A 26,449-nucleotide genomic window follows, 5' to 3' on the forward strand; every position below is an offset into this window, starting at 1 on the left:
TGGATGGTCCGGCCCTTTTGAGTCTTCAGTATATGGCACCCTTGGATTCCATGAAGAATTATGAGCGAGTTGATAATTTACTTATAGCTGTTTTACATTATTACTTCCTACTATTCTTGTCTTTTATTAACCCTGTCCCAACTTTTTCAGTTTTTCTGCTTAGATTAATTTATAAATAAGTTAATTTTTTTCAAATAAAATTGAATATTATATAAATTTTGACTTCTCATGAGTTAAATTTTATATTGTGAATTTTATTAAATCTTTGCTAGCTACCCTGTAAATGTTATTTAGTTGTACAGAATGTTTAAAAGTGAACATTAATTGACCGCCGATCAATTGTTCATAACTGTCAATTGTTTAATTGTTTGTCTAGACAGGAAGACTAGAATTAATATGCACCTAGAAAAACGGCCAAAGACTTTTCTGTGCTTCTAGGCTGCCATTGTTCTCGGCAGCACAGTTCAAGTTTATAAAGTACATTGTGCTGCTAACAAATTAAAATATTATTTCACTGAGGACAAGGCCACATGGGGGACTACTGCGATCCTCTTGCTGGTAGCACAGCAGGAGCTGAGTATCATGCGAGTGTCATTGCGACTGCTGTCCGATCATGTGATCGGACCACAGCTGCAGGGGGTGGGCCGGCACTGTGGAGAGGCAGGCTATTGCTGTGGAGGGGAGGGCCGGTGCTGAGGAGGGGAGGGAGGGATTTATCTCCCTCTCTCCTCCGTTTCTGGCTATTGCCATTCTCGGCCTGCACTCGCAGTACACCGGTGTACTGCGAGTGCAGTGCGATTTTTCTCTCGCCCCATAGACTTGAATGGGTGCGAGAGAAACAAGGATTGCATTGCACCCGCAGCATGCTGCAACTGTTTTCTCGGTCAGATTAGGGCTGAGAAAATAATTGATCATGGGTGCTGGCACATATGCTAATATTGGTCCGAGTGGAATGCGATGTTTTATCACATTCCACTTACTACGATTTTCATGCCGTGTGTCTTAGGCCTTAACACAATTATTTTGCTCATCTTTTGGTCTGTAACGTGTTTACATTGCAGAATTATCAAGAAACAAATATTCCTAAGAATTTTCAATCTTTTTAGTCATGCATTGGAAACACAAATTAAGTTGTATATTATGTTACCATAAACTATTTTTTAAAATATATACAAACCAGCGAAAAATGATAAACTCATATCCTTCCTACATTTATACAATAAATTACTGGCAAAGCCATCTAACCCTGGGAGTGAGTGGCATTCTACGGCTAACTTTTTAACTTACCTTCCACTGTCTACATTTAGGGTTTTAGGGATCTTTAGGGAGAGGCTTGATTCTACAGTATTTTGTATGGTATGAGATAAACTACAAGCTATAACTTTTATTAGGCAATTGACATGATTTTTTTACATTATCTCAACAGTTGTAAATCTGTTTTGTTTTTTTAACAAATATCTTTTTTATAGTTTTTTTAGGCTTAAAGTTTATAAAATGATTTAAAGATTAATAATCATGCTTTTTAAGATTCAAAATTGGCTGATCACTTGGACTTGGCAGGGAAATTTGATCTGCATTGAAGATATTCAATGTAAAATGAATGTTACTTATTATGCTACATGCAGTAACAAAATAGAACACTATATCCCTTTCCCGACTGCTCACCTGTCTGGTTATTGCCATCAATTGTCCAGGTATTTGCACACTCTGGCCTCTTTCTGACTTTTCCTTTTGAGCTTTATACTCTTCCGCCTACTTCACTAAATATTGAGGTTTCCAGCACCAACAAGGTCTCAGAAATTGTGACCCTTGTCATCCAGTCAGCATTGAAAGCCACAATGTTGACCGAGGAAGGTCAAAGCTCATGACACACACTAGTAGATATAGGAAATAAGAGAGCAAACTAGATGGTGGGCAGCAGCAGGACAGGTTAGTGGCAAGGTAAGTGTTCATTTTTTATACCCCTGTGCAATCTTCAACAGTTCAGCAAAATGGCAGTAAGATAGCCATTTTGTTTAATTTGTACAAAGAAAATTTTAAATACTTCAGATTTAACAGAATTCAAAGTTTTTGTAAAATGCGAGGACATATTCATTGTGCGTTGAATAAATTTAGTTATCTCTAAATTTTAGCCTATTTTCTTTTAGTATTTACTTTTCACAACCTCAGATTTTGATGCATAATGGTTGAAACTGGGGTAGTGTAGACCTAGTGATACAGCACTGACTGTTTTAGGGGGGGTTATTTTTTCACTTTTTTTATTTTTATTGTCTGTAAGTCAAAGACCGGGAAAAACTGTTGAGGGATGTACAGTTGAAACCAGAAGTTTACATACACTATCTAAAAAGACACATCTGCATGTTTTTGTCACTATCTGACATGAAATCAGAATAAACCTTTCCCGTTTAAGGTCAATTAGGATTATCAGATGACTTATAAATATGGCTCACTTATTCCAGTGCTGTCAGGAGGAATGGTCCCAAACTCCTACCAACTATTATGAGAAGTTTAAGAAGAATATCCAAAATGTTTGACCCAAGTCATACAGTTTAAGGTCAATGGTACTAAATAATAATGCAATGTATGTAAACATTTGACTTTGCAAAATGTTTTAAACATTAATTAAAACATTCTCTCTCTCTATTATTATTATTCTGACAGAAGAAAAGGAAGAGATTCGCTGTGTAACACCCAGTGGTGAGGGTAGGATTAAGTAATGCCCAAGGGCTGCTCACCTCTATAGGTTGGGCACCCTTGCACAACCCCGGTTGAAGCGGTAAAGGATCCACGGGAACCCGATGGAGACTGGAGCTGTCTGAAGATCCTGGGAAACAGCATGGAACAAAATCTTCCGGGCAGGTTACATGATCGCGAGCGACCAGAAGTACGCCACCACAGGTCTTATACCAGCCAGAACGAGCCCGGTAACCCAGAAACCATACACCCTAGTGAGTGATGAATGACTCTCCACTCCCAGAGCTGCTCCTGCCATTGATCCCTCAATGGGATAGTACAAGTAGAGATAGCAAGGCAAGCTTAATAAAAAAAGAGCTATTGGATTTTTAAATTGGGGACGTTAGAACCTGAGGGGCATAATCTTACCATTGACAATGTCGCAAAATATTAATGCTAAAATCTTTTTTGTGGTCAAATCAATCCTGTTTCTCTCTCCATTGTTTCCCTTAGGGTTATTAGGGTACTGTTTTAATGAGGTGCTGGTTGCATAGGTTTTATATGTTTAAATTAAATCAGGTGACGACATGTTTATCCGTGTGTGTTATTGATGTGCACGTATCGGCATGTCTCCACCTTTTCCATAATACCATTGGTCCTTTTAATTTAATTTAATTTTGTTTATTTTAATTGAATTTTTTATATGTAACCTTGATCAGTGGTATAATGGTTAATCTTGTTCTCAATTATGGATAGGCACGTTATCCAATCGCCATGTTTTTTCAGTTATATATGAACACTTCTGCAATTTCACCCTCTAATCACCTGATGAAGACAGCAATCAGCTGTTGAAATGCATACTGGCCGTTAGAGGGTTTTAAATAAAAGGTTTGTTTATAATTTTACCTACCTAGTCCTCCTGCTTCTTAGCGCTCCTCTCTGAACGCCAGCTTGCTATCTCTACTCTCTCATTCTTCTGGCACTTGGCAAATATAAATAATTTTGACAATCCTAATTTTCCTAAAATGGGAAAGGTTTATTCTGATTTCATATCCCATAGTAAGAAAAACATGCATATGTGTCTTTTTAGATACTGTATGTAAACGTCTGGTTTCAGCTGTAGAATATTTTATCCATTCTCTCACATCGAATTGGGTTGGCTATAGTACAAATTATCTTATATAGTGATGATTGTCATTGTTAACACTTCCCACTTTGATAACATGTGGGGAGCCATCCCTAACCTTAGTAGTAATAAATAGGATGCAAATGCATTTATTGTTATCTTTGTATTATTATCTAAGTAAAATTATTCTCCAAAGTAGACAGTGCAGCTATGATGGTTATAAAATATACTATACAGAAAAACAATAACAAATCCTAAATACATCTTTTAAGAAAACCAGACAACTGTTACCTAAATTTGCTAATTTCAAAGTGATCATAGCATTAGTTGGTCAATGTATATGTAAAAAAATAATAAATAAAATCAATGATAAATAATGAAACTTTTGTTATTGGTGGCATGATGAAAAAATTGAAAATGATTGTCAAGTACATTTCTGCCAGATGACAATGATAATCCTTGAGCTGTGGAAAGGAGTTTCATCCTTGAAAGTAGGTATAATGAGATCTTGCCTGTATATAGAGTTTATATACAGTGGTATATGAATAGGATGGCAAAACTAACAACATATTTTATATTCAACACATTTTAAGTATATTTAGGTTTGTTATATTCCTGTATTAAAAAGGGCTATCCTTAAAGGTGTGATCTGTGTCATCACATAGGATGCATCGCCTGCAGGGCTGAGAAAACCTAAATTCCAAAGTATGGGGTTCGTATCGGACACCTGGTGCCCAGGTCTTGAACTCGAACATGTACTTTTTAAAAATGTCTGTGTCCAAGTTCGAAGTTCAGGTTCTGTTCATATGCTACTAAAGTTTGTTGAAAGCCTGCAGTTCAGCTAATTAACAAGCTTTTCGGCATGGGTAGGATGCTTGTATTCTGATGTGAAAATAATATAAGTAAATTAAAAAATGCTGTAAGGCCCCCTATTTGTGATACCTAGCACAGGTAAAGTAGATAGCTGCAGGCTGCAATGCTCACCTATCTGCAGACAGCTGGAGGCTGCTTTTATCAGGCAGGGATGGCCCATTGTTATTTTTCCCTTCACATCCTAAAATTGCAGTCTGCAGCCGTCCAAGTGGTGATACACCATTAGATGCACCAATTCTGGTGATTTTTCTGGTTTGTCCTGGTGCAGATGGAAATTAAGTCAATACTTTTTGGGTTGATGTCAGCTGTGAATTGGCAGCTGGCATCAAGCCCTGAAGTTAGTAAGGGGAGGCATCTATCAGACACCCCTTTATTAACCGAGTAAGTGTAGAATTAAAAACCATACACACCGGAAAATATTATTTCAATAAAGACTCCCCCACACTCCCTCTTTCACAAATGTATTATTTAAAAAGAAATCCTCAGCGATCCAACGTAATGCAATAGTGTAATGTCCCAATATGCCCATACAAGCCTAAGAAGCTTATTTTGGCAACGTTCTCAGAATAAGGCTCTGTAGGTCACTCCTGATCAGTGGCAGACCCAGAATTTCTCATGAGCTTGAGAAATTTCTAGTCTATTGCTGACTAGAAGGGACTTATAGGGGTTCATTCTGAAACCATTGTTACAACATAGCTTCATAGGATTTGATAGACATCATTACACCATTGGATTACATCAGAACGTAGAGGAATTTCTTTCAAATTAATAAATTGGTTAACAAGGGAGTTTATCCAAATAAACTTTTTTTTCCCCATGTGTGTCTTCTAACTCTACTCCTCCTGGGTTAGTAATGGGGTGTGTAATAGATGCCTTTCCATTATGAAACCCTGGGCGTGATGCTAGTTGTAAATTCACAGCTGACATCAACCCTAAAAGTATTTCCCCTGTTGCTACCACATCATGGCAATAGTATGGAGCCAGCAATAGTGCAAAAAGTGTTGCATTTAATGTGATGTTCCCTTTCTTGGGCGGCTGTGGGCTGCTATTTTTAGGCTCCAAAGGGCCAAATAACCCATCCTGATAATACCAATCCCAACTGTCTGCTTTACCTTGGCTGGTTATCAAAAACAAAGTATGAAATCCCTCTATTTTTGATATCCAGCCAATATGAAGCAGGTTGCACCCTGCAGCTGTCTGCTTTACCTACACTGGTTATCAAAGCTAAGGGGGACCCCACATCATTTTTATATTTACTCCCTAACCATATATGTTTTCAGGCATTAACTTTTATGGAATTCAGGTTTTGGGGTCAAGTTCGGGTCAAGTCCATGTCTCGAACCAAACTTTTAACTAAAGTCGGTTTGAACCTGGTTAATCCGAAATTCTATGGGTGTACTCATCCCTAATTACCTGTCATTAATCAATTAAACTTGATATTTATTGCATCGTAAGCACATATTATACAACTTGATGGCTGAACCTATAAAAAGTCATCATCAAAGGAAGAAACTTCCCTTTATAATTTGTTGGTTAGCCAGTGTGATATGTTGATAATTATATTTTTAAACTATATACAGTAATTGTGTTATTTTGATTTAAAATGTTATACCAGAAAGAAGGTTGAACATTAGTAGAAGGCATTTCAAAGGGCATCTTCTAAATTAAGACTGCTCCGAGACCTATCATTTTTTAATCTTGATACAGTAAATTATTAAATTTTGTTTTTGGGAGTGTTAGAAATATAAAAAAAATACTTTTTAGATTTTACACTCTTACTTTAAAAGACACTATATACTGTACATATATTTGTATTTTCATATAAAATTCTACATGTATCAGTTATTTCCATTATGTCTGATGGAACACATAAATGGTAAAATGTTAACATTTCCAGTGTAGAAAAACTAACCTTGGTTTTGAGTTTGGCTGAATGGATCATTTGTAAGTAAACTGAATTAATTTTGAATATCCGAAAATGTGCAGATTTTTTATTAAATTGATTTCCTAGATTCCAACAAAAAGTTGGCCATACAGAAACCATTTTTCTGGATTCAAAGTGGCCAAGAAGGGGCTTAAGAACAATAATGTATCATATTCACCCAACTCAGCACCTGCTCCTGCTACTATTAGTCGACTGCTAACCTTCCCAAACACTTTGGTTCTAGCACTGGTCTTGTCTTCCCTATTAATCAGTGCTTCTGGTACTGACTAGGCCTCAATCTATATTCTGACATTATGTCTAGAGATGAGCGAACCTGAAGTTCGAGGTTCGAGGTTTGGGTTCAGAAATCGACTTACAAAAAAATCAAGATTCGGGTTTGAAGTTTGAGTGAGTTATGAGTGCAAACCACTCAAGCGATCAATGCTGTGCTTGGGTATGAGTGATGCTGAGGCCTGTGCAAGCAGTGTGCATTGTTTGAATGGCTCACATTTGGGCTAAAATTAGCAAGATCAGATGCAGTATGCACACACACAAAATAACAATTTGGAAAACCCTGTCTACTTATTCCTGGAAGTGTTTTTCTTTTGGATGGCTGCATGTGGTCAGGGACACCAACTGCCCAATTACTGACTTCCATTGAGGTTCGATTCAGGTCAGAGTCACAAACTGAACCTTATCTAAGGTTCAAATGTACCTGGTGAACCAAACCTCCAAAGAATCTCTCATCTTTAATTATGACTTCATAATATGCGTAACCCCGTGCAGTGAAATGACATATGTCATGATGTCATGACATTAGTAGAAGCATAGTTAATGCTTGAAGCACTTGAAAATAATTTGGAGTGGGTTGCTTTAAAAATCCAATGGAGATCTGCAGGGACCTGCAATGGCAGTGACAGGAAATTGGAGAAAAATGAGTTTGGTTGTTTTACTTTTTTTAACTCCCTCCTGATGCATCCATTCATCATATTTTGGAGTTGTGAGAACACAGAGAAAAATAAATGACTTTTTTAACGGCAAGGCACATTTGATTTGTATTAAATACATTAAATCTATATATAATTTCCTAGCTAATTTGAAGCAAATCTGCTGAACTCAAATCTCGGCAGATTCAGTCATCTCTTGCATTGATCGCGTGAAAAGCTAAGTAGTAATTTAAATGTTACCATATTGTAGTTGTTAGGTATCAATTATGAAAGGAAAGCCTATTTGTTTCTAAATGTGAACCAAATCTTTGATACAGAAAAATACATCCTTATGTTATGTATGATTTTTTTTTAACAATAATGTATTTTTCACAGAAGTACTGTAAATAGTTTTTACTAATATTTCTTTCTTCTATTTATTCCCTCAAAATTGAAATGGCAAGAATAAAAGATAAGGAAGAAATAGTTTACAGTAATAAAAACACATTTAGAGTATGTTTCCAATTTATTACATTTTTACATCTTAGAAATATATAGGGCGGATTCAAAACTTTAGCAGAGTGCCGGTTAGGGGCTGACTGTCATGTACCCAAGGTAACGTCATGTCCAGCACCATATCCCACCGTTTCCTGGAGAGAAGGTGACAGCAAGAAATGTACGGGTCTCCTCTATCATGTATACCTTTTTAGTTACACAAGAATTAATTTAGCTTAACATTTAATATTGAGAAAAACTTACATTTTTAAAAGACTATGATTTAATATAATTTTAGAAATCAATCATGGCTTTAATATAACATTGTAATATTTCTTTCATTACTTTTTAACACTTTGTAATTTATATTTTAAATATTTATTACTCTCTGGAAAAAAATTCTATGTGTTGATTTGTATGTTTTATTTCAGAATATAACAAATATAGCTCAACAATATTATATTTAATATTTGTAGTTAACATGTTAATTTGATAATTAAATTCACTTTAATCATTTTCAAATTAAATCTAAAAAAATTTAATTATTTAAATAAAATTATCATAATAAATTAAACACTTTAAATGATATTAGGGAGTGAAGATGTTAAAAGCCATATCCTGCAGTTGCTAATGGGATATTGTTGATTTATGAAATGTTATTAAGTTGATTACAATCAAATGTCATGGAAATGTAAGACTGAAGAACACTTGTTATGTTCTTCGAGTAATTAATTGATTTTGGTTAGATGACGCCTATTATTAGATGCTTCATTATGAATGTAAAGCTGAATATGGCTACATGCACAGAGGCACCCATGCAAGCATCTTGTACCATAGTGAGATATATCCCCAGAAAATAGTGGGATATGGTGCCCAAGTGATTGAAAAGGCTGAATCGTATACCTTGCTGCATGAGAGCTCCAACGCCAAACCAGAAACTATTTAGCAAGGTAAAATTGTTTTCCACCACGTCTGAATCAGGGTTGCAAGGATGTGGGTTATACCATTCATATGGGCTAAACCTGTGACAAGTGAAGGAGAAAAAAAATTAACCCAGCAAGAAGAAGAGATTTCCACCAACCATCACTGTAAAAGAACAGAAAGATTCACAAGTTATTTTAAAGATAGTGTATATATATATGTGCAGACAAGAAATTCTGCAAGCTTTTACAACAGTTCTTATAAATAGAATATATACATATACAGAGTAATATTACAGATGTGTTTCAGTTATAGTTCAACTTCAGTGTCCTTGGGTAAAAAACAGATTTGCGATATTGCAAGACTAATGTAATATCAATGTCTCACAAGACTCGATTCACATACTTTTCTACTTACTGCATTACTTATAAATAGTAGTTTAATATTTTTTTATTGTTATGAAAACAGTTTAAACTTGTGTTAAATTATGTAAACTAACTAATATGAAATACAAATTAATTTATAAATCTATCAATTAGATCTAATGACTCATTTCATATGTTCTTATCAAGTGTTGGTCAAAACTTTATAGACTAAAGTGAGTAAAGATTTTTGGAAATTCATTAAAAACCCCAAGTAATATAGTGCCTAAGAGGACCATGAATGACTTTGATAGCGGTTTTTAAAACTCCGAGGCTTCAAGCCCATCTACAATACTGCATTTTAGTTTTGTAATGTGTATTCTTTTAAGTACTGGAATCCAGAAATCATTTTAGAATGAAAGCTGTAAATAAAAAACATCACAATATGTAAGGTTAAAAAAATAAAGTTAAATTTGTAGTTTTTATAAAATATTTAACTAAATATTTGATTTTTTTTCAGCATAAGTAGACTAGCTTAAACCTCATTAATTTTGATACAATTAACGTCTCAATTAAAATCCGGGTAAATGCCATTGTGATTCTACTTCTAATCTACATAACTTGCTTCATTATTTGTTCACAATGAGAAAAATAAGGTCTGATATTTTTATACAGCTCACTACGTATGTGAATACTAAATGTATATATATATATATATATATATATATATATATATATATATATATGTGTTACTAACAATTCTTCACTCTTATGTGAAAGTATATTTATTATTTGCAGTTTAATGGATTAATTAGAGAGCTAAAAATGACACACCAAATATTACTTCAACAATGTAACACAGCATCCAATTAAAGATCTAACTTGTGAACTCAATTTCAATGTCTATTATCTCCATTACTCTTCATTCTTACATATCATGATCTCGATTTTATGTTCACACTCATGTTTTATATTCACTATCCTTCTAATAAAGATCATAATCATGCATATGGATGACAATGGAAACATTCTCTATTTTAAAAGGAATTTGCATTGTTAGATATGCATTAAAATACTCAAAAGATGCTAATTAAAATAAAAAAATTACAAATAGTTTAAAAATGGTATAGGCAAAAGTATCCTAAGGGGTAATAGAGGAATATAGTGGGAAATAGAAAAAGAAGCTGAATTGTGAATATCAAAATACAGATATGAGACCACCACACTAAAAGCCTGACTCTAAAATGGCTCCAGGGATTAACTCTACGCGGGCGTCAAAGTTTGACACCCTAAAAAATGATAATGTTCCCCCGCTCAATGTCATCTAGCCATTGCAAATTCCTAGCAGATGATGTTGAGCGGGGGCAACATTATTGATTTTCAGGGTGGCAACCTCTGTGGCCAGGTAGGGTTAATCCCTTTCTCCAGTTCATAGTCAGGTTGTTAGTGGGATGATCTAATCTGTATATTGTTACTTACATTACAACCCCCCTACCTCACCCTTTTTTGTACTTCCCACTATATTCCTCCATTACCACTGAGGATACGTTTACCTAAACCACCTTTAAACTATTTGTATATTAGTTTGTTTGATCATTTTAATGCATATCTAATAAAGTATAAGCCGTTTAAAATAGCATTTTTTTTAAGATTGTCAGCTACATTTCTTGGATCCCTTTCAGCATATGAATAAGTTAACTCCCCATAATCATGGATGTTCACAGTTTAATTGATAATCTTTAAGAATTCAAAGATCAAACAAAAGGCGGACTAAGCATTTTTGTAGCATAGAGTCTAAATAAACTTTTAACTATCACAGAATCTAAATAGACAAAAAATGGAAATACTATATATTATGGACTTGATGTATAAGGCTTGTTCAGAGAAAGTTGAAAGATAGCAGTCTTTATGACAGTTACCCCCACTATACTGCAGTATTTCTAAATTACTGCTCTCCTTCACTTTCAAAGAACACGACCATATAAAAATAAATAGCATGGGCTCCTTAATAAAAAAAAGTTGCCACCTGGTATACCTGTATACTTTTGCTATATGAGCCAAACCTTCATTAAATAAAGCATAACATTGTCTGTAGATGATAGACCTAGGGATTTCCAAACTTTACGTGTTGTTTAAACAGTAAGTTATTCTCTGCCAGGCCAATAATAAACAGTTCAATTAGTTTACGGCAGGTAAAAGAAAACATGTTCACACTCCAAACAAAAGATAAGTCACACTGTATGTTTGCAAAAAGGCAATTTACAAAAAAGACAGAGTAAAAGACAGCAACTAATTAAAGATGTTTGAAAGTCTAATTACTTTGCTAATGACACACTGTTTTTCCCAACTTCTTCAGCCTTAAAAGCCACTTTGGAACTGAACTGCTATTCATTCTTCTCAATTGTGCAAGAATCTTTCATTTAATCAAAACTATTTGAATAAGTTTCCTGTCACTTCAGAGAATTCAATTTTCTTTACTACATTCTTTCCAACACATTAATATTCAGAGGATCAAACAATCCATTCTCACTGTACTAATACAATATTAGAACACCTCCTGCCTTAAAAGCCCATACTCGAAAAAAACAAAGAATTTTTCATTTCAAAAAGATAAACTGACTTATTGTTCTTATTGCTGATTAGGAAGGTTATAATTAAAAACATGAGTGAAGGAATATGACCCAATATATTTGTCATTGTGATGAGCCTTCTGAAAGTTTATTTTATGCATATGCTCAAATTCAACTTAATCCTGAAAAGTCATCGAAGTTTCAATACTTTTTGGTCATTCATACAGAAAGAAACACTTTTGGAACACTGCCATACACTTAAAGTCTATTCTATGCATTGAAAAAAAAGTATATATATATATATTTATATGTATATCCAAATTGGAAAATTAAAAAATCAAGGGTGGGTGAAGTGAACATTAAAGTGGGATATACACACTGCGATCTCGCTAGCGAGATCGCAAGTGATCGTACCCGCCCCCATCGGTTGTGCGTCATGGCCAAATCGCTGCCCGTGGCACACAACCTCGCTTAACCCCGTCACATGGACTTACCTGTTCTGCAACGTCGCTCTGGCCGGCGAACCGCCTCCTTTCTAAGGGGGCGGTTCGTGTGGCGTCACAGCGACGTCACACAGCAGGCATCCAATAGAAGCGGAGGGGCGGAGATGAGCGGGACATAACATCCCGCCCACCTCCTTCCTTCATCATTGCCGGTGGAGGCAGATAAGGAGATGTTCGTAGCTCCTGCGGTGTCACTCACAGTGATGTGTGCTGCCGCAGGAACGACAAACAACATCGCTAATAAGCAGAGAACGATTTTTTATTTCAGGACGACCTCTCCGCGGCAAACGATTTTGCCCACTTTTGCGATCGTTTAAGGTCGCTCATAAGTGTCACACACTGCGGTATCGTTAATGACGCCGGATGTGCGTCCCAAACAGCGTGACCCCGACGATAATTCATTAATGATATCGTAGCGTGTAAAGCCCGCTTTAGTGTTGCTTGGGGCAATTGTTGATACTTTAATAGGTAACTACCTAGCCAAAGAAAAAGTATCAATTATAATAAAAAGGATTATTTTATTAAATACCATTAAAAACCAACTGGAAAAACACATACAGACTGTACAAGTATAAAGTAGATAACACCAAACCCTTCCATAAGTAAAGACAAGGAATTGGTATGAAGAGTCCACCAAACTATCCTTGGGGTAAGAATCACCCGACCTGACAATGGAGGATAAACACCATAATTGGTAGCGTGCTGCCCTACTCCTCGACAGACTTTTTAACTTGTTCAACCATGGGCGATTATCTATTTTTCATTTTTGTTTTCTCCTCACTTCTTCTGAGAGCCATAACTTTTTCATTTTTTCTATTTTTTACAAGACGAGTTGTACTTTGGAATGACACCATTCCTTTTGCCACATAGTGTACTGGAAAATGGGGAAAAAATCCAAATGTGGATAAATAGGAAAAAAGTTAAATTCCACGTTTTGGTTTTTTTTTCAACATGTTCACTATATGGTAAAACTGACAGGTGAGTATGATGTCCCAGTTTAGTACGAGTTTGTTGATAACAAACATGTATACCTTTACTTTTATCTGAGTGGTGAAAAAAAATTCTGAAGTTTGTCCAAAAAAAATAATTTTGCTTTTGTCACCATTTTCCAAGACCTGTAGTGTTCGCATTTTTCAGGATCTGGGAATTAGTGATGGCTTATTTTTTGCATCTAAAGCTGAGGTTTTTACTTATACAATATCTGATGTTTTTATTGTCTGTTATTGCATTTTAATGCAATGTTGTGAAGACCAAAAAAGTTTGGAGATAGGAACTTTTCATCACTACACCATGTACAGATCAGATGAATTGATTTTATATCTTGATAAATATGGCATTTCTGAACTCGGCAATACCAAATATGTGTATTTTTATTTTTTTTGTTCTATTTTCAATGGAGCAAAAAGGGGGTAATTTGAATATTTGTTTTTTATTTTTTCATATTTTTTAAAACATTTTTACCTGATATTACTAGTGCCCATAGGGGACTTCATGACTGTACACTGCTATCACTGCTCCTGATAACAGTGATGCTGCAGCCTTGCTCTGTTCGGGAGAAATGCTATCTTCCTGTGAGTACTGGCGCTTTGACAGCTCTCACAAGAAGTGAATTATGACAGCATCAGTTGTCATCATCTTACTCTGCATTGTCATGGTAACACACCGGCGACCCGTGATCATGTCACAGGGTTGCCGATGGTGGCAGGGAACAGCTTGATCCCCAAGGTGACGTTTCAAATTGTACTATCAGAGTTTTACAGCGTGATCCAAGGTGTTAAAAGGCGCAGGTGGATGTGCGCTTGTTAGCCGCACACCACGCATATTTGCTGATCAAATCAGCAGACATATGCGGGTATGACAGCAGGTTCACCGTGAGCACCGGTAACAGCAGGGACATAACCAATGATGCACTTGTACATCATTGGCCATGAAGGGGTTAATGGAATTTAATAAAGTATTGCTTCTTATTATAAATGATACATTTTTTTTTAGCTAGTTATTTTTTGGTAGTCATATTTAATAAATTTATTTAGCACTTAGATAGATTAAGCAATAACATTAAACCTACATTAAAAAACCCCTAGAAATTCCCCTACAAGACGTAATACTTTTCTATAGCAAAAAACAATTACATATGCCAAAATTATATTGTGAAAATCATCTAATTATCAAAATTGACTACTTTTACTACTACAGCACACTTTTTTTATTTTTTTGTTTTTGTTTTTTTCCCCCTTTTTTCGAAGAGCAAGATGTTTTTTTATTTTTCCATTATTAGAGCCATATATTGTTTTTGGTGGGAAAAGCTGTTCTTTTAAAATTACATAATTAATTCTGCCACATATTGTACTGGAAACCATGAAAAAATTGTAATGTGTGATAAAATTGCAAAAAATGTGCAATTTCGCTATTTTTTTGGGGCTTTTTATTTATCATGTTCACTTCATGGTAAGACTGATCTGTAAGTATGATTTTCCAGCTCAGTACAAAATTGTAGATACCGAACATGTATGGTATTTTTATATTTATTTAAGTTGTGAAAAAAATAAAAAACAATGCACTTTTGTCTCCATTTTCCAAGCCATAAACTTCTCATTTTTCAGGATCTGTGACTATATAAGGTCTTATTTTTTGAGTCCTGAGCTGACATTTTGAATTGTACAACTTTTTGGTAGATGTAATGTTTTAATCACCTCTTAATGCATTTTATTGCAATGTTGCGGCAACCAAAAAATTATAATCCTGGCATTTTGGGGTTTTTCTGTCATTATGCCCTTTATTGATCAGATTAATTTTATTTAAATTTTGATAGATTAAGTATTTATGAATGTTGCAATACCAAATATGTGCTTATTTTTTATTGTTTTATTTTCAATGTGACAAAAGGGGGGGGATTTGAACTTGTGTGTTTTTAAAAAATATATATTTTTAAAAAACTTTATTTTGACACTTTTTGTTGTTTTTACTAATCCCCTTAGGGGACTTGAAGCTGATATTCATGACAGCTAATCGGCACCCCATGATCATGTCATGGGGATTAGCCAAGGAGAGTGGGAATGACACACTCACCACTGGCACTTGTTAAATCATGCTGTCAGAAATTGACAACATTATTTAACTGGTTACCAGGCATAGTTTACTCTCTTATCTACCCGTCCCTATTAGCTGCATAAGTAGGCTGTTCAGATGAGCCAACTTGTGTGAAAACAGAGACAGACATGACCTTGGATGTACCAGTGTGTCCAAGGTTGTGAAGGAGTGTAGTAGCATTTTACTGTAAATTATACAGAAGAATATCATTTAAGTGATATTCGGAATGGTTTACATTTTTTTTCACCATTAAAAAATACCCACTGAGCGAAAATACATAATTACTAAATGGGAGACTATGGACTTAACAATAATAAAAAGGCAAAAGTGCAAAGTGTAGTATATAATACATATATTTTGCCTTTTTATAATTTATTTCTCTTTTATCTTCACTCACTAATATTGTTAACAAAACTACGGAAGAAAAAAACATTCCATCACTTTCTTTCTTTCAGAATGATGTCCTCTTTAATTTGTTCCAATTATTGTTCAGTAAGCATAAAAGAGAGAATAAATCTTCTATATGATAAAATACTATCCTTGTCTGGTTTGCTACAATTCTAATTTTAAAGCATTGTAAATACTACTTCATATTTACGAAGAAGAACATGTACAGTAAGATAATACATTGAATAACAGTAAAAATGTAAGTGTAGTTGATTAATATAGGAAAAAGGGGCATCAGTATTAGATATGAGTGAACCTTAAGGGGGCTTTACACGCAACGACATTGCTAATGAGATGTCGTTGGAGTCACGGAATTTGTGACGCACATCCGGCTCTGTTAGCGACGTCGTTGCATGTGAAATGTACGAACGACAGCTAACGATCAAAATTACTCACCTAATCGTTGATCGTTGACAAGTCATTCTAATCCCAAATATCATTGCTGTTGCAGTATGCAGGTTGTTCGTCGTTCCTGAGGCAGCACACATCGCTTGGTTTGACACCCCAGGAACGAGGAACAACACCTTAACTGCGTCCTCCAGCAACGAGTTGGGCGTCACTTTCTTTCGGCTGCTCTCCACCCTCCGCTTCTCTTGGACGGCTGCCGTGTAACGTCGCACGTACCGCCCCCTTAGAAAGGAGGTGGTTCGCCGGCCACAGCGACATTGCTAGGCAAGTAAGTATGTGTGACGGGTCCTAGCAATGTTGTGCGCCACGGGCATCAATTTGCCCGTGACGCACAACCGACAGGGGCGGGTGCTTTCACCAGTGACATCGCTAGCGATGTCACTGCGTGTAAAGCCCCTTTTAGGCTCGAGGTTCAGGTTTGGAAACTGAGCTCCAAAAAAACAATGTTCGGGTTCAAAGTTTGAGCGACTGATGAGTACGAACCACTCAAGCCCTGTGCTTGGATATGTGTGATGTACAGCCATGGGCGAGCTGCGTGCAGTGTTTTTATTGACTCACATCAGGGGTAAAATCATAAAATCAAAGTGATCAGATGTAGTGTACACACATAACCCCCCCCCAAAAAAAAATTTAAACCACACTCACCCTGCCTTGGAAGTGTTTTGCAAATGGCCCATAAGCAAAACACTTCTGGGACAGGGTGGACAAGGTTTTTAATTTTTTTTTTAGGGGGGTAGTTGGTGTGTATATGCTACATCAGATGACACTGATTTTACTCTAAATGTGAGCCAATCAAACACTGCAGGCAGCTCGCACATGGCTGTGCATCACTCATACTCAAGCACAGCACTGCTCGCTTGAGTGGTACATACTCATCACTCGTTTGAACCTCGAACACGAACCTTATTTTTTTGGACCTAGGTTTCCAAACCCGAAACTCAAAACTTGAGCGAAAGGTAATATATCTTTGTAAGGCAAAGTATATAGGAATGTTTTTATTATTTTATTATCTATACATTTCACTTTACAATTAAAAGATTTTGCTATTTGAACATGTAAATAATCATGTATTTTAAATTTGTTCTTTTTATTTATCCAGGAAAACCAATAAAATGAAAAATATTTTTCAACCTAAAATTTAAAATGGTTGCATAAAGATGTCACATGTAGTGCAATAAGTGAATATCATACCTCCTTAAAGAACCAGTTGGCATTTTCTCTTTTTTTTTCTGGCATTGGTCAGTACTTATTAAAAAGTTTTACCTAGATATATAATAGGTATCTACATATATATAAAAGTCTATAATGTATAATCTAGATATATAATCTAGATATATAATACGTATTTAAATATATATCAAAAGTGTATAATATATCATCTAGATATACAATAGGCCTATTAAAAAAATGACTGGAGAATAAAAGTGTACTAAAAAGATTTACATTGCTAAATATACTGCTTAACATTAAAATGATAAAACTAAGATGAAAAAGTTGTGGAATTATGAAAATCATAGAATCAATAGACATGGTAATTTTATGAAAATTATATGCAAATGTAAAAATAAAAAAATATTTTTCAAAACAAGAAATAGACAAGTACATGCCTTGGCATGCTATCAATGATTTTATTAAAGGTGGTTTGAGGAATGTCGTGCCTCACTGAATTCACTTGACTATGCAAATCATCAAGATTCGCTGCGGCAGTTTCTTTCAATTTGCTGACCAAGGACATCAAATACAGTGGAATATCGGATTACAAGTAACCCGGTGTGTGAGCATTTTGCTATACAAGCAAAGCTTGCTGCAAATTTGTAACTTGTTTTGCGAGCAATGCTTTGCTGTACGAGCAAATACTCACCACACACACTTCCGGTTCCGTACTTTCACCATGCTCTGACCCGCTCTGACTGTTTCTTGTGGTCCGCAGGCACACGGATCTGGTAACAATCGCAGCTGGTGCATGGACTGCTGCTGTCATGTAATGTCATGTCTGCTGGCGCTGATCTCTCTGCACACCTCCCAAAGGCAGCATGCTGACCAATCACAGGCAAGCGGCTTATGCGTATGATGTCTTCTGCTGAAGCACTGACAGTGGCAGCTCCTGCATCAGTTGCGATCATTACTGGGTCCACATACCTGCGGACTGCAAGAACAAGGGAAGAGGCTGCTAAGGGAATGGCGGACAGGTGAGAATAATATGTGTGTGTGCATGTATGTGTATGTGTGTGTGTGCATGTGTGTGTGTGTGTGTGTAATGACACAATAGGGAAGTTATGGAATGAATTGTCTGAGTTTCAATTGTTTCCTATGGGAAACGTTGCCTTGCTGGACAAGTAACTTGGATTACGAGCACATTCACAAAACGAATTATGCTCGTAATCCAAGGTTCCACTGTATGTGCTTGAAGATAATTAAGTCCAGAGACACTGCTGGCTTTCATACTATGTTTAGGTAATGCAGTTAACTCACAGTAGGATAGTCAACATAGAGCCTGGCATTCTCCTGATGAAAATGGCCTTTAAAGACTGTGAGTGTTTTAATGCAACAGCCATCTCATTTACATTTTAAATGTAACAGAAGATAATAAATACTTTAAGGTCAAAACTCAGCCTATGCATCTTAGTAGGAATAATGGTTGATGTAGCACATGAATGACCAATCACAATGCTTTCGTAAAGCAATACTGAATTGATAACCCCCAGGAGCATTAAAGTGTAATAGCTGTTTTAAAGTCAATAGTACACATGAAAATAAGCAACTGTGTAATACATCATATTAGTCAAATTTGCTTCTTTCTCTGCCAGAATTGATCAGTTATTCTCAGTGCTTTTTTTGTGGCGGTACGCGCCGGTACGGTGTACCAGAAAATCTGAAGAGTGCTGAGGATAAGCACCTCTGGCTCTGTCCACATAGCTAAATTGTAAATTTGCTATATCATCAGCCATTGGCTGGAGCAGGGTGACCTCTGTGTCTCCCCACCTCCGATCTGATTGGCGCTAGCATCCATGTGACGCTATCCCTTCAATCAGATGTGGAAGGGTGGTGGGTGCCCGCCCTCTTCAAGATATTTATGGATGCTGAAGATTGAGGTCACGGCCGGTCACCCTGATCTGCTGCCATCTGGTAAGGTATTTGCTCCTCTCTGCTATCTTCCACTCCCCCCGACCTCCGTTGCCCCCCGTAGTCCGATTCAACCCCCCCACCGACCTCCGCTCCCTCCCACCTGCCCTGTAATCACTGTGCTGCTCCTGCCGCCGGCAATCGGGTCCCCCAGTGCTCACCCCCCTGGCCCCCAGTGCTCGGCCCCCAGTGCTCACCCCCCATCCCCCAGTCTTCGCACCCCCATCCCCCAGTGCTTGCCCCCCCCTGGCCCCCAGTGCTCGCCCCCCCTGGCCCCCAGTGCTTGCCCCCCGGCCCCCAGTGCTCGGCCCCCCTGGCCCCCAGTGCTCAGCCCCCCTGGCCCCCAGTGCTCAGCCCCCCTGGCCCCCAGTGCTCGCCCCCCCCGCCCCCAGTGCTCGCCCCCCCGGCCCCCAGTGCTTACCCCCCAGCCCCCAGTGCTCGGCCCCCCAGGCCCCCAGTGCTCACCCCCCCGGTCCCCAGTGCTCGCCCCCCGGCCCCCAGTGCTTGCCCCCCTGGCCACCAGTGCACGGCCCCCCCCGGCCCCCAGTGCTCAGCCCCCCTAGCCCCCAGTGCTCAGCCCCCCTAGCCCCCAGTGCTCGCCCCCCCGGCCCCCAGTGCTCGCCCCCCCCGGCCCCCAGTGCTCACCCCCCTGGCCCCCAGTGCTTACCCCCCAGCCCCCAGTGCTCGCCCCCAAGGCCCCCAGTGCACCCCCCCCATCCTGCTACAACCGGCACCATGTCCGCTCCCAGCTGCTAAGCGGGAACACTAGAAAAAAAAATTCTCACACTTACCGGTCTGCAGCCTCCCGGGACATGTCTGATAGGCTTCAGGACCTGCCAGTAATCAGCTCATGCAGTCACGCTACAGCATTAACTGACAGTCTACGTCCAGCAATGGGGCCGGCTTTTTACAGCCCAGCTGGTTTAAGCGATCAGGTGACTGCAGCAGATGATTACCGGCGGCTCCTGGAGCAATCAGTCGTCTCCCGGGATTTTGTAGACAAGTGAGTAGTTTTTTTTTGCACTGATGCATCAGCTGATTGTATAACCGGCTTTTATGCAATCAGCTGCTGTGTCATGTGATTCACATCCTTGAACCTGAAATCATCTGATCTCTTTGCCTTCCAGCAAACCGATCAGATGATATTGGATCTGGATTGGACGGCGCGGGACCCTTGACCCAGGATTACTGCGGAGGGGGGTTCTTTATTTCAATAAAGATGGAGTCACTAATTGTGTTGTGTTTTATTTCTAATAAAAATATTTTCTCTGTCTTGTGTTTTTTTATCTTTACAAGAAATTCATGGTGGCCATGTCTAATATTGGCGTGACACCATGAATTTCGGGCTTAGGGCCAGTTGATAATATACAGCTGGCCCTAACCCCTTATTACCCAGCGAGCCACCTGTCACCAGGGCCGCTGGAAGCGTTGGATACAGCACCAGAATATGGTGCTTCTATGAAAGCGCCATTTTCTGGGGAGGCTGTTGACTGCAATTCGCAGCAGGGGTGCCCAGAAAGCTTGGGCACTCTGCGCTCAGGATTCCAATCCCCAGCTGCCTAGTTGTACCTGGCTGGACACAAAATTTGTGTGAAGCCCACGTCATTTTTTTTTTCTTAAATTATTTCATGAAATTCATGAAATAATTAAAAAAAGGACTTCCCTATATTTGTGGTTCCCAGATGGGTACAAATAGGCAGCTGGGGGTTGGGGGAAGCCCGTACCTGCCTGCTGTACCTGGCTAGCATACAAAAATATGGCAAAGCCCACGTCATTTTTTTTTTTTTTTTACATTTTGGTTTTGGGCAAAAAACTCCTTCATACAGTCTTGGCTGAAGGATTCTGAGCCTTGTAGTTCGGCAGCTGCTCTCTGCTCTCCTGCATACACTAGTGGATGGAGTATACTGAGCCTTGTAGTTCTGTTCCCCCTGCCTCTCTCTCTCCTGCATACACTAGTGGATGGAGTATGCTGAGCCTTGTAGTTCTGCTCCCCCTGCCTCTCCTGCATACACTAGTGGATGGAGTATGCTGAGCCTTGTAGTTCTGCACCCCCTGCCTCTCTCTCCAGCATACAGTACCGTATGTAGCATGTAGTAAAGCACGACAGCAATGACAGCACTCCCTCCTACTCCTCAAACTTGGCCGCCGGCTGACAGATCCCCTCCAGCCCTACCTCCTCAATCTTGGCCGCCGGCGCCTAACAGTTAACAGCAACCCCCCCCCCCGCTCCTCGTCTCAGAGATGCGTACCAGCAAATATTTTTTTACAAAAAAAGTACTGGTTATTTAAAAACTTCTCAATTACTGATTAGATTCCATGTAGATAGAAGATGGAGGTGGAGGCAGAGCTCTGCTTCTAGCTTCTCCCTCTAGCTCTTCCTCTTTTCCATTTCCATAGAATCTCATCAATAATACCTGCCATCTCCTATCTCAGTAATGGGAAAGACATCACTGAATTCAGATTTTATCTCACAATTGAGAATTTTAATAGGGAATAATCAGTAATGGTAGAGAAAGAAACATAAATATCTCCTAATATATATTACAAAGTTGCTTATTTTCATGTATAGTATTGACTTAAGAAATAAAAATTAAAACAGTTATGTTTTAAGGTTTTTGTCTGTTTACATGGGAAAAAGAGTGTAGTCATCTCAATTAACTGTTATAAAAGTCTAAGTGGCTGTGAACTCTAAAGGTAGAATGTAAAGATCAGATTTTTGGTGTGAAATTGTGAGGTGACTGCAAAATGTATTAGTAATAAAAACCTGTTTTGCTACTATTGTTTTCTTAATCATTTTGGCTTGTTAACCTATCTAACCCAACCCCTTCTCTACATTGGAAGCTGTTCCTGTGAATGAGCACACCTGTACATGATAGTGCTCATGTGGGCACAATAAGTTGTGCACATTAAAATCATTATGGAAGCTTAGCTTAACAGCTACTAATGATAATAGCTATGTTTTGATTGTGTGATCAATAGCAACCACTCTATGAAGATAGTTATGGAAAGAAGCTCTTTTTTAATCCAGTCAGCATCCTTAAGACGGTATTTAAGAATGCCAATGGTTGTCTTGGCAAGCAAAGTCAAGAAATTACTTTTGGATCTGCTATAAACAATGAATTGTTAAACAAGGTGTTCATAAAATATTCCACCAAAATTATTCTCCAAGAGTCAAATGGTTCTCCTTTCCTAGTCCTGCTATGTGTCTAAGGCCAGAGTCACACTGGCGTATGGCTCGTCGAGTCTCACATCGGCATCACCTGACACAGCCGCACTCTCTCGGACATGAGCAACTCAGCTGCATAGAAATACATGCAGCTGAGAAACTCCTATCCATAGAGTATGCGGCCGCCGCAGGTGATGCCGATGCGAGACTCGCCGAGTCATAAGCAAGTGTGACTCTGGCTTAAACAGTAGACTTTGATCACATATGGAGTATAGCTATGTTAGGAAGAAATTGTGTGGAAAATTGTTGGGTCTGATTTCTCCTAATACTTTTTGATTTAGGGCTAAGCAACATTTTAGTTGATGCAGCACATTTTTAGACTTCATGTCCTAATGTTATTACATTCTTTGAGGCACAAGTGGGTTCAATATATTCTCTACATCCCTTAATAAATTTCTTAACTTCTTTCCATGGTGTGAGTATCCAATTTAAGAGTAAAAACATAAAAAAAAATAAAATTGTTACATTTTCTAATTCAGATAATTAAAATAAACATATGTTAAGTAACATAAAGTACAAAGAAAAGTATCAGAATCACGAGGATAGGAACAAGCATTCCAAAGTAATTTATTATCAAATAAAGTGATGCATTCAGATTTGAAAAATATTGCCTAGTTAAGAACGCTTATGTTAGCTGCAGTGGAAAATAGCTAAACTATATTAGAATTGGGGCAATATTAAAAATTGGACCATTTTGATTATATCTTCATTCAAAATAGATGGCACAAAAACAAAAGTTAATTGCATAATATAATTATGTGTTTAATTGTATTTTGCAGTTTTATTTTACGGATTATCTAGTGTCAGTGTTTATTTGTACTTTTCATTTGAAGAGTTAGCATAGAATTTATTTTTCCTTCACTGATAATAACTGATAAAATTGTGGTTGATTTTTATAAAATTAGAACTGTGTCCCTGCATTAATCTTAAAATGAGTTTGGCATTTAATGAACCTGCAAAGTATTAGAGTAGAAAAAAAGCTGGAATATTAAGCGGATATTTAGATTTCAGGCATAATTTCCTTGTAAGTAATCAAAAAGGTAATAGTCAAAAGTTCTCTTTTTTAAAGCATGTCTATAAATTGATTGCAAGTAAAAATGTATTATACATTCATGAAAGGGAATTATCTAGTAATGGACAACTTGTTGTGGCATGTGATATACTGAATTAACATTGTATAAATTAGATACAATCAAGAAAGTATAGGAAAACGATTTAGTTTCTCAATATCAATTTCCACCCTGTAGTCTGCAACACTATCAAGGTGATAGTCTTACAAATTAGATTTTTAATGTATGTTTGTTTCAGTAGTTGTGAAAATATAATGGGATATAGAACCCATATATAGTAATATGTTCAGTAGCTCACAAATAAATTGAATTTGGGTATTCATAAATCTATTATTCTAATTGTATCTATCTGTCAATCTCCTAGCTTTTATTTAAAATATAAAGTAATATAACATAGCTAAATATTCTAGTGAAATTTAATTCTTCTCAATTTTTTTTTAAAAAAGGACTTTCCAGAATATAAATATTTTTCCAATTGGTCCGAGTGAACTCAGAAAAATGTGAGCTGTGACTTCCATTTTGCTGAACCATAGACAGCCATGCACATGATTAAAAAAGTGATTGTAATAGCTCATTGTTCACCTGTACCGCTGCCTGCTGTTTGATCGCATACATCCCCTTTAGCTGCTTCACTCCATGACATGGCTTCCATTGCTGACCAGGGCACTAATATCACTGTGTGTCATGCCATTGTCTTGAGATAACAATGTTATGACTTACATTGCTCAAGGCTTAATCAGCAAAGTTATATAAGAGGTCTAGTTGGCATTGGAAGCCAGGACATGTAGTGAAGCGGCTGAAGAGGATATACACTGGAAATCAAAATTAGAGAACAACACACAATTTCCTAAATGGTAAGGTCATTGTGTAGTCCTCTTTCATTTTATTTTAACATGAGTAAACTAGCATCATTTTAAGCTTATTTCATGAATTGAATTTATTCTAAATCACATAATAAAAATGTAAATGAGATAAATGAAAAAGAGGACTAATACAAATTATAGAAAACTTTTAGATACCTGCAAGTTATTGGTGTTAATCTGGCCCCTGGTGCTAATTTCCTTAATTATCTGACAGACCCTATTTAACTGGCAGCCTAACTTTCCAGGTTGCACTGACTTTGCAAAAAGGGTGTGCTGTTCCAAAGTGACTGAAACCCTCCTGCAGCAGGTTGTCCAGATGAAGACCAAAGGGATGACCCTATCCGTCATAGCAAGAGAAATTGATCATTCCAAGTCTGTGATTTTGAGAATATTGCATCTTTACAACATCTCAAACTCTTTCAAGTCCCCCAAGAAGGCTGGTCACCCTGAAAAGACAAATGCAAGAGAGGACAGGATAATGCAAAGACTATCCATGGGTAATCGTTTCAACACTGCAGCTGGAATTGGTCACCAGTTCAGCACTGAACAGGCCAAGGATCTGTCTCATCATACAGTGTCACAAAGTTTAAGAGCATTTGGACTAAAAGCCCACTTTGCAGTGACCAAACTTCTCATTAGCAGAAAGAATCAAAATTTAGACTCACCTGTGGGGAGGATCATATTTTGTGGACAGAGGAGAAGTTGTCCACAGTTTATTTTAGTGATGAAGCAAGTTTAATTATTTGGGTCTGATGGGAAATATTATGTTCATTTACAAACTGGGGAAACACTGAACCCAAGCTGTGTTAAGAAGTCAGTGAAAGGTGGCGGAGAAAGACTTGTGGTTTGGGTAATGTTTTCTACAGCAGGAGTTGGCCCTCTCATACAGCTAGATGGCAGAGTGAATGCAAGTGTATATCATATCCTTCTTCAACAACAAATGGTTTCTTAATTGCGTTCATACTCAATCAGCCAGTAAATTTCATGCAGGACAATGCCTCCTGTCACTCATAAAAATGGTTAAAGCAGTTCTTTGAAACAAAAACATTTAAACAATGAAATGGCAAGCCCAGATTCCTAATCTAAACCCAATAGAAAACCTCTGAAAAATACTTGGTGACAAAATTATGGCCAAAAAACCCACAGTAGTCTAAGAACTGTGAAGAGACTGGAAGAAGAGTGGACCAAAATCACACCAGAGCAGTGTGAGAGACTAATTATAATGTCCTGTGTCAGATGTGCTGAAGTAATTTAAAGAAAAGGCCTGTACACTTCCTACTGATTAGTGATTGTTGATACCTTCAGAAAATTTAGTTAGAATCTTTCTCCGTGCTGTCATTGCTGTTCTTTAATTATGATCATCAAGTTTTTAGCAAAATAAAAGTTGTATATTGATAAATTTTGGATCTTTTGTAAAACACTGTTCTAGTGGCATAGCGTACCCCTTTACAAATGTTGATCAATGTAAATTACATTCTTTCTGAAAAAAAACAAGTAATCATACATTTTTCTCTAATTTTGATCTCCAGTGTACATGAAAATATGCAACTTTATAAAATATCTTATCAGACAAATTTGCTTCTTTTTCTGCCAGAATTGATGTCATCATCAAAATTCACAATAGACAAATTGTTACTAAATATTGGAATGTCTTGTAAACTGACCCCATCATATGTAAAATACTATCAGCCAATCCATCTATAGTAGCGAGAAGATCTAAAAACCTGGCTGACCTGTTGGTAAATAACTACTATGACCCCACTAAGATAGATTCAATAGCAAACAAGAACAAATTAGCCATTTTTTTTCCCTGTGGCATCTGCAAGGCTTGTGCAAATTTAGTGAAATA

The 26,449-nt window shown here is 37.4% G+C and overlaps 1 protein-coding gene across 2 annotated transcripts in view; it reads right to left on the reverse strand.

The window, feature by feature from the left end:
* The window catches only part of GRIK2 (glutamate ionotropic receptor kainate type subunit 2), a 1,450,753-nt gene that overhangs the window by 304,909 nt on the left and 1,119,395 nt on the right, over positions 1 to 26,449 (reverse strand). For both annotated transcript variants that reach the window (XM_075340094.1, XM_075340093.1), the window contains one exon: positions 8,921 to 9,039. In XM_075340094.1, the coding sequence (XP_075196209.1) occupies positions 8,921 to 9,039 (119 nt within the window). The remainder of the gene's footprint in view (positions 1 to 8,920; positions 9,040 to 26,449) is intronic.

Source organism: Anomaloglossus baeobatrachus, chromosome 3 (assembly GCF_048569485.1).
Source record: "Anomaloglossus baeobatrachus isolate aAnoBae1 chromosome 3, aAnoBae1.hap1, whole genome shotgun sequence".
NCBI lineage: Eukaryota > Metazoa > Chordata > Amphibia > Anura > Aromobatidae > Anomaloglossus > Anomaloglossus baeobatrachus.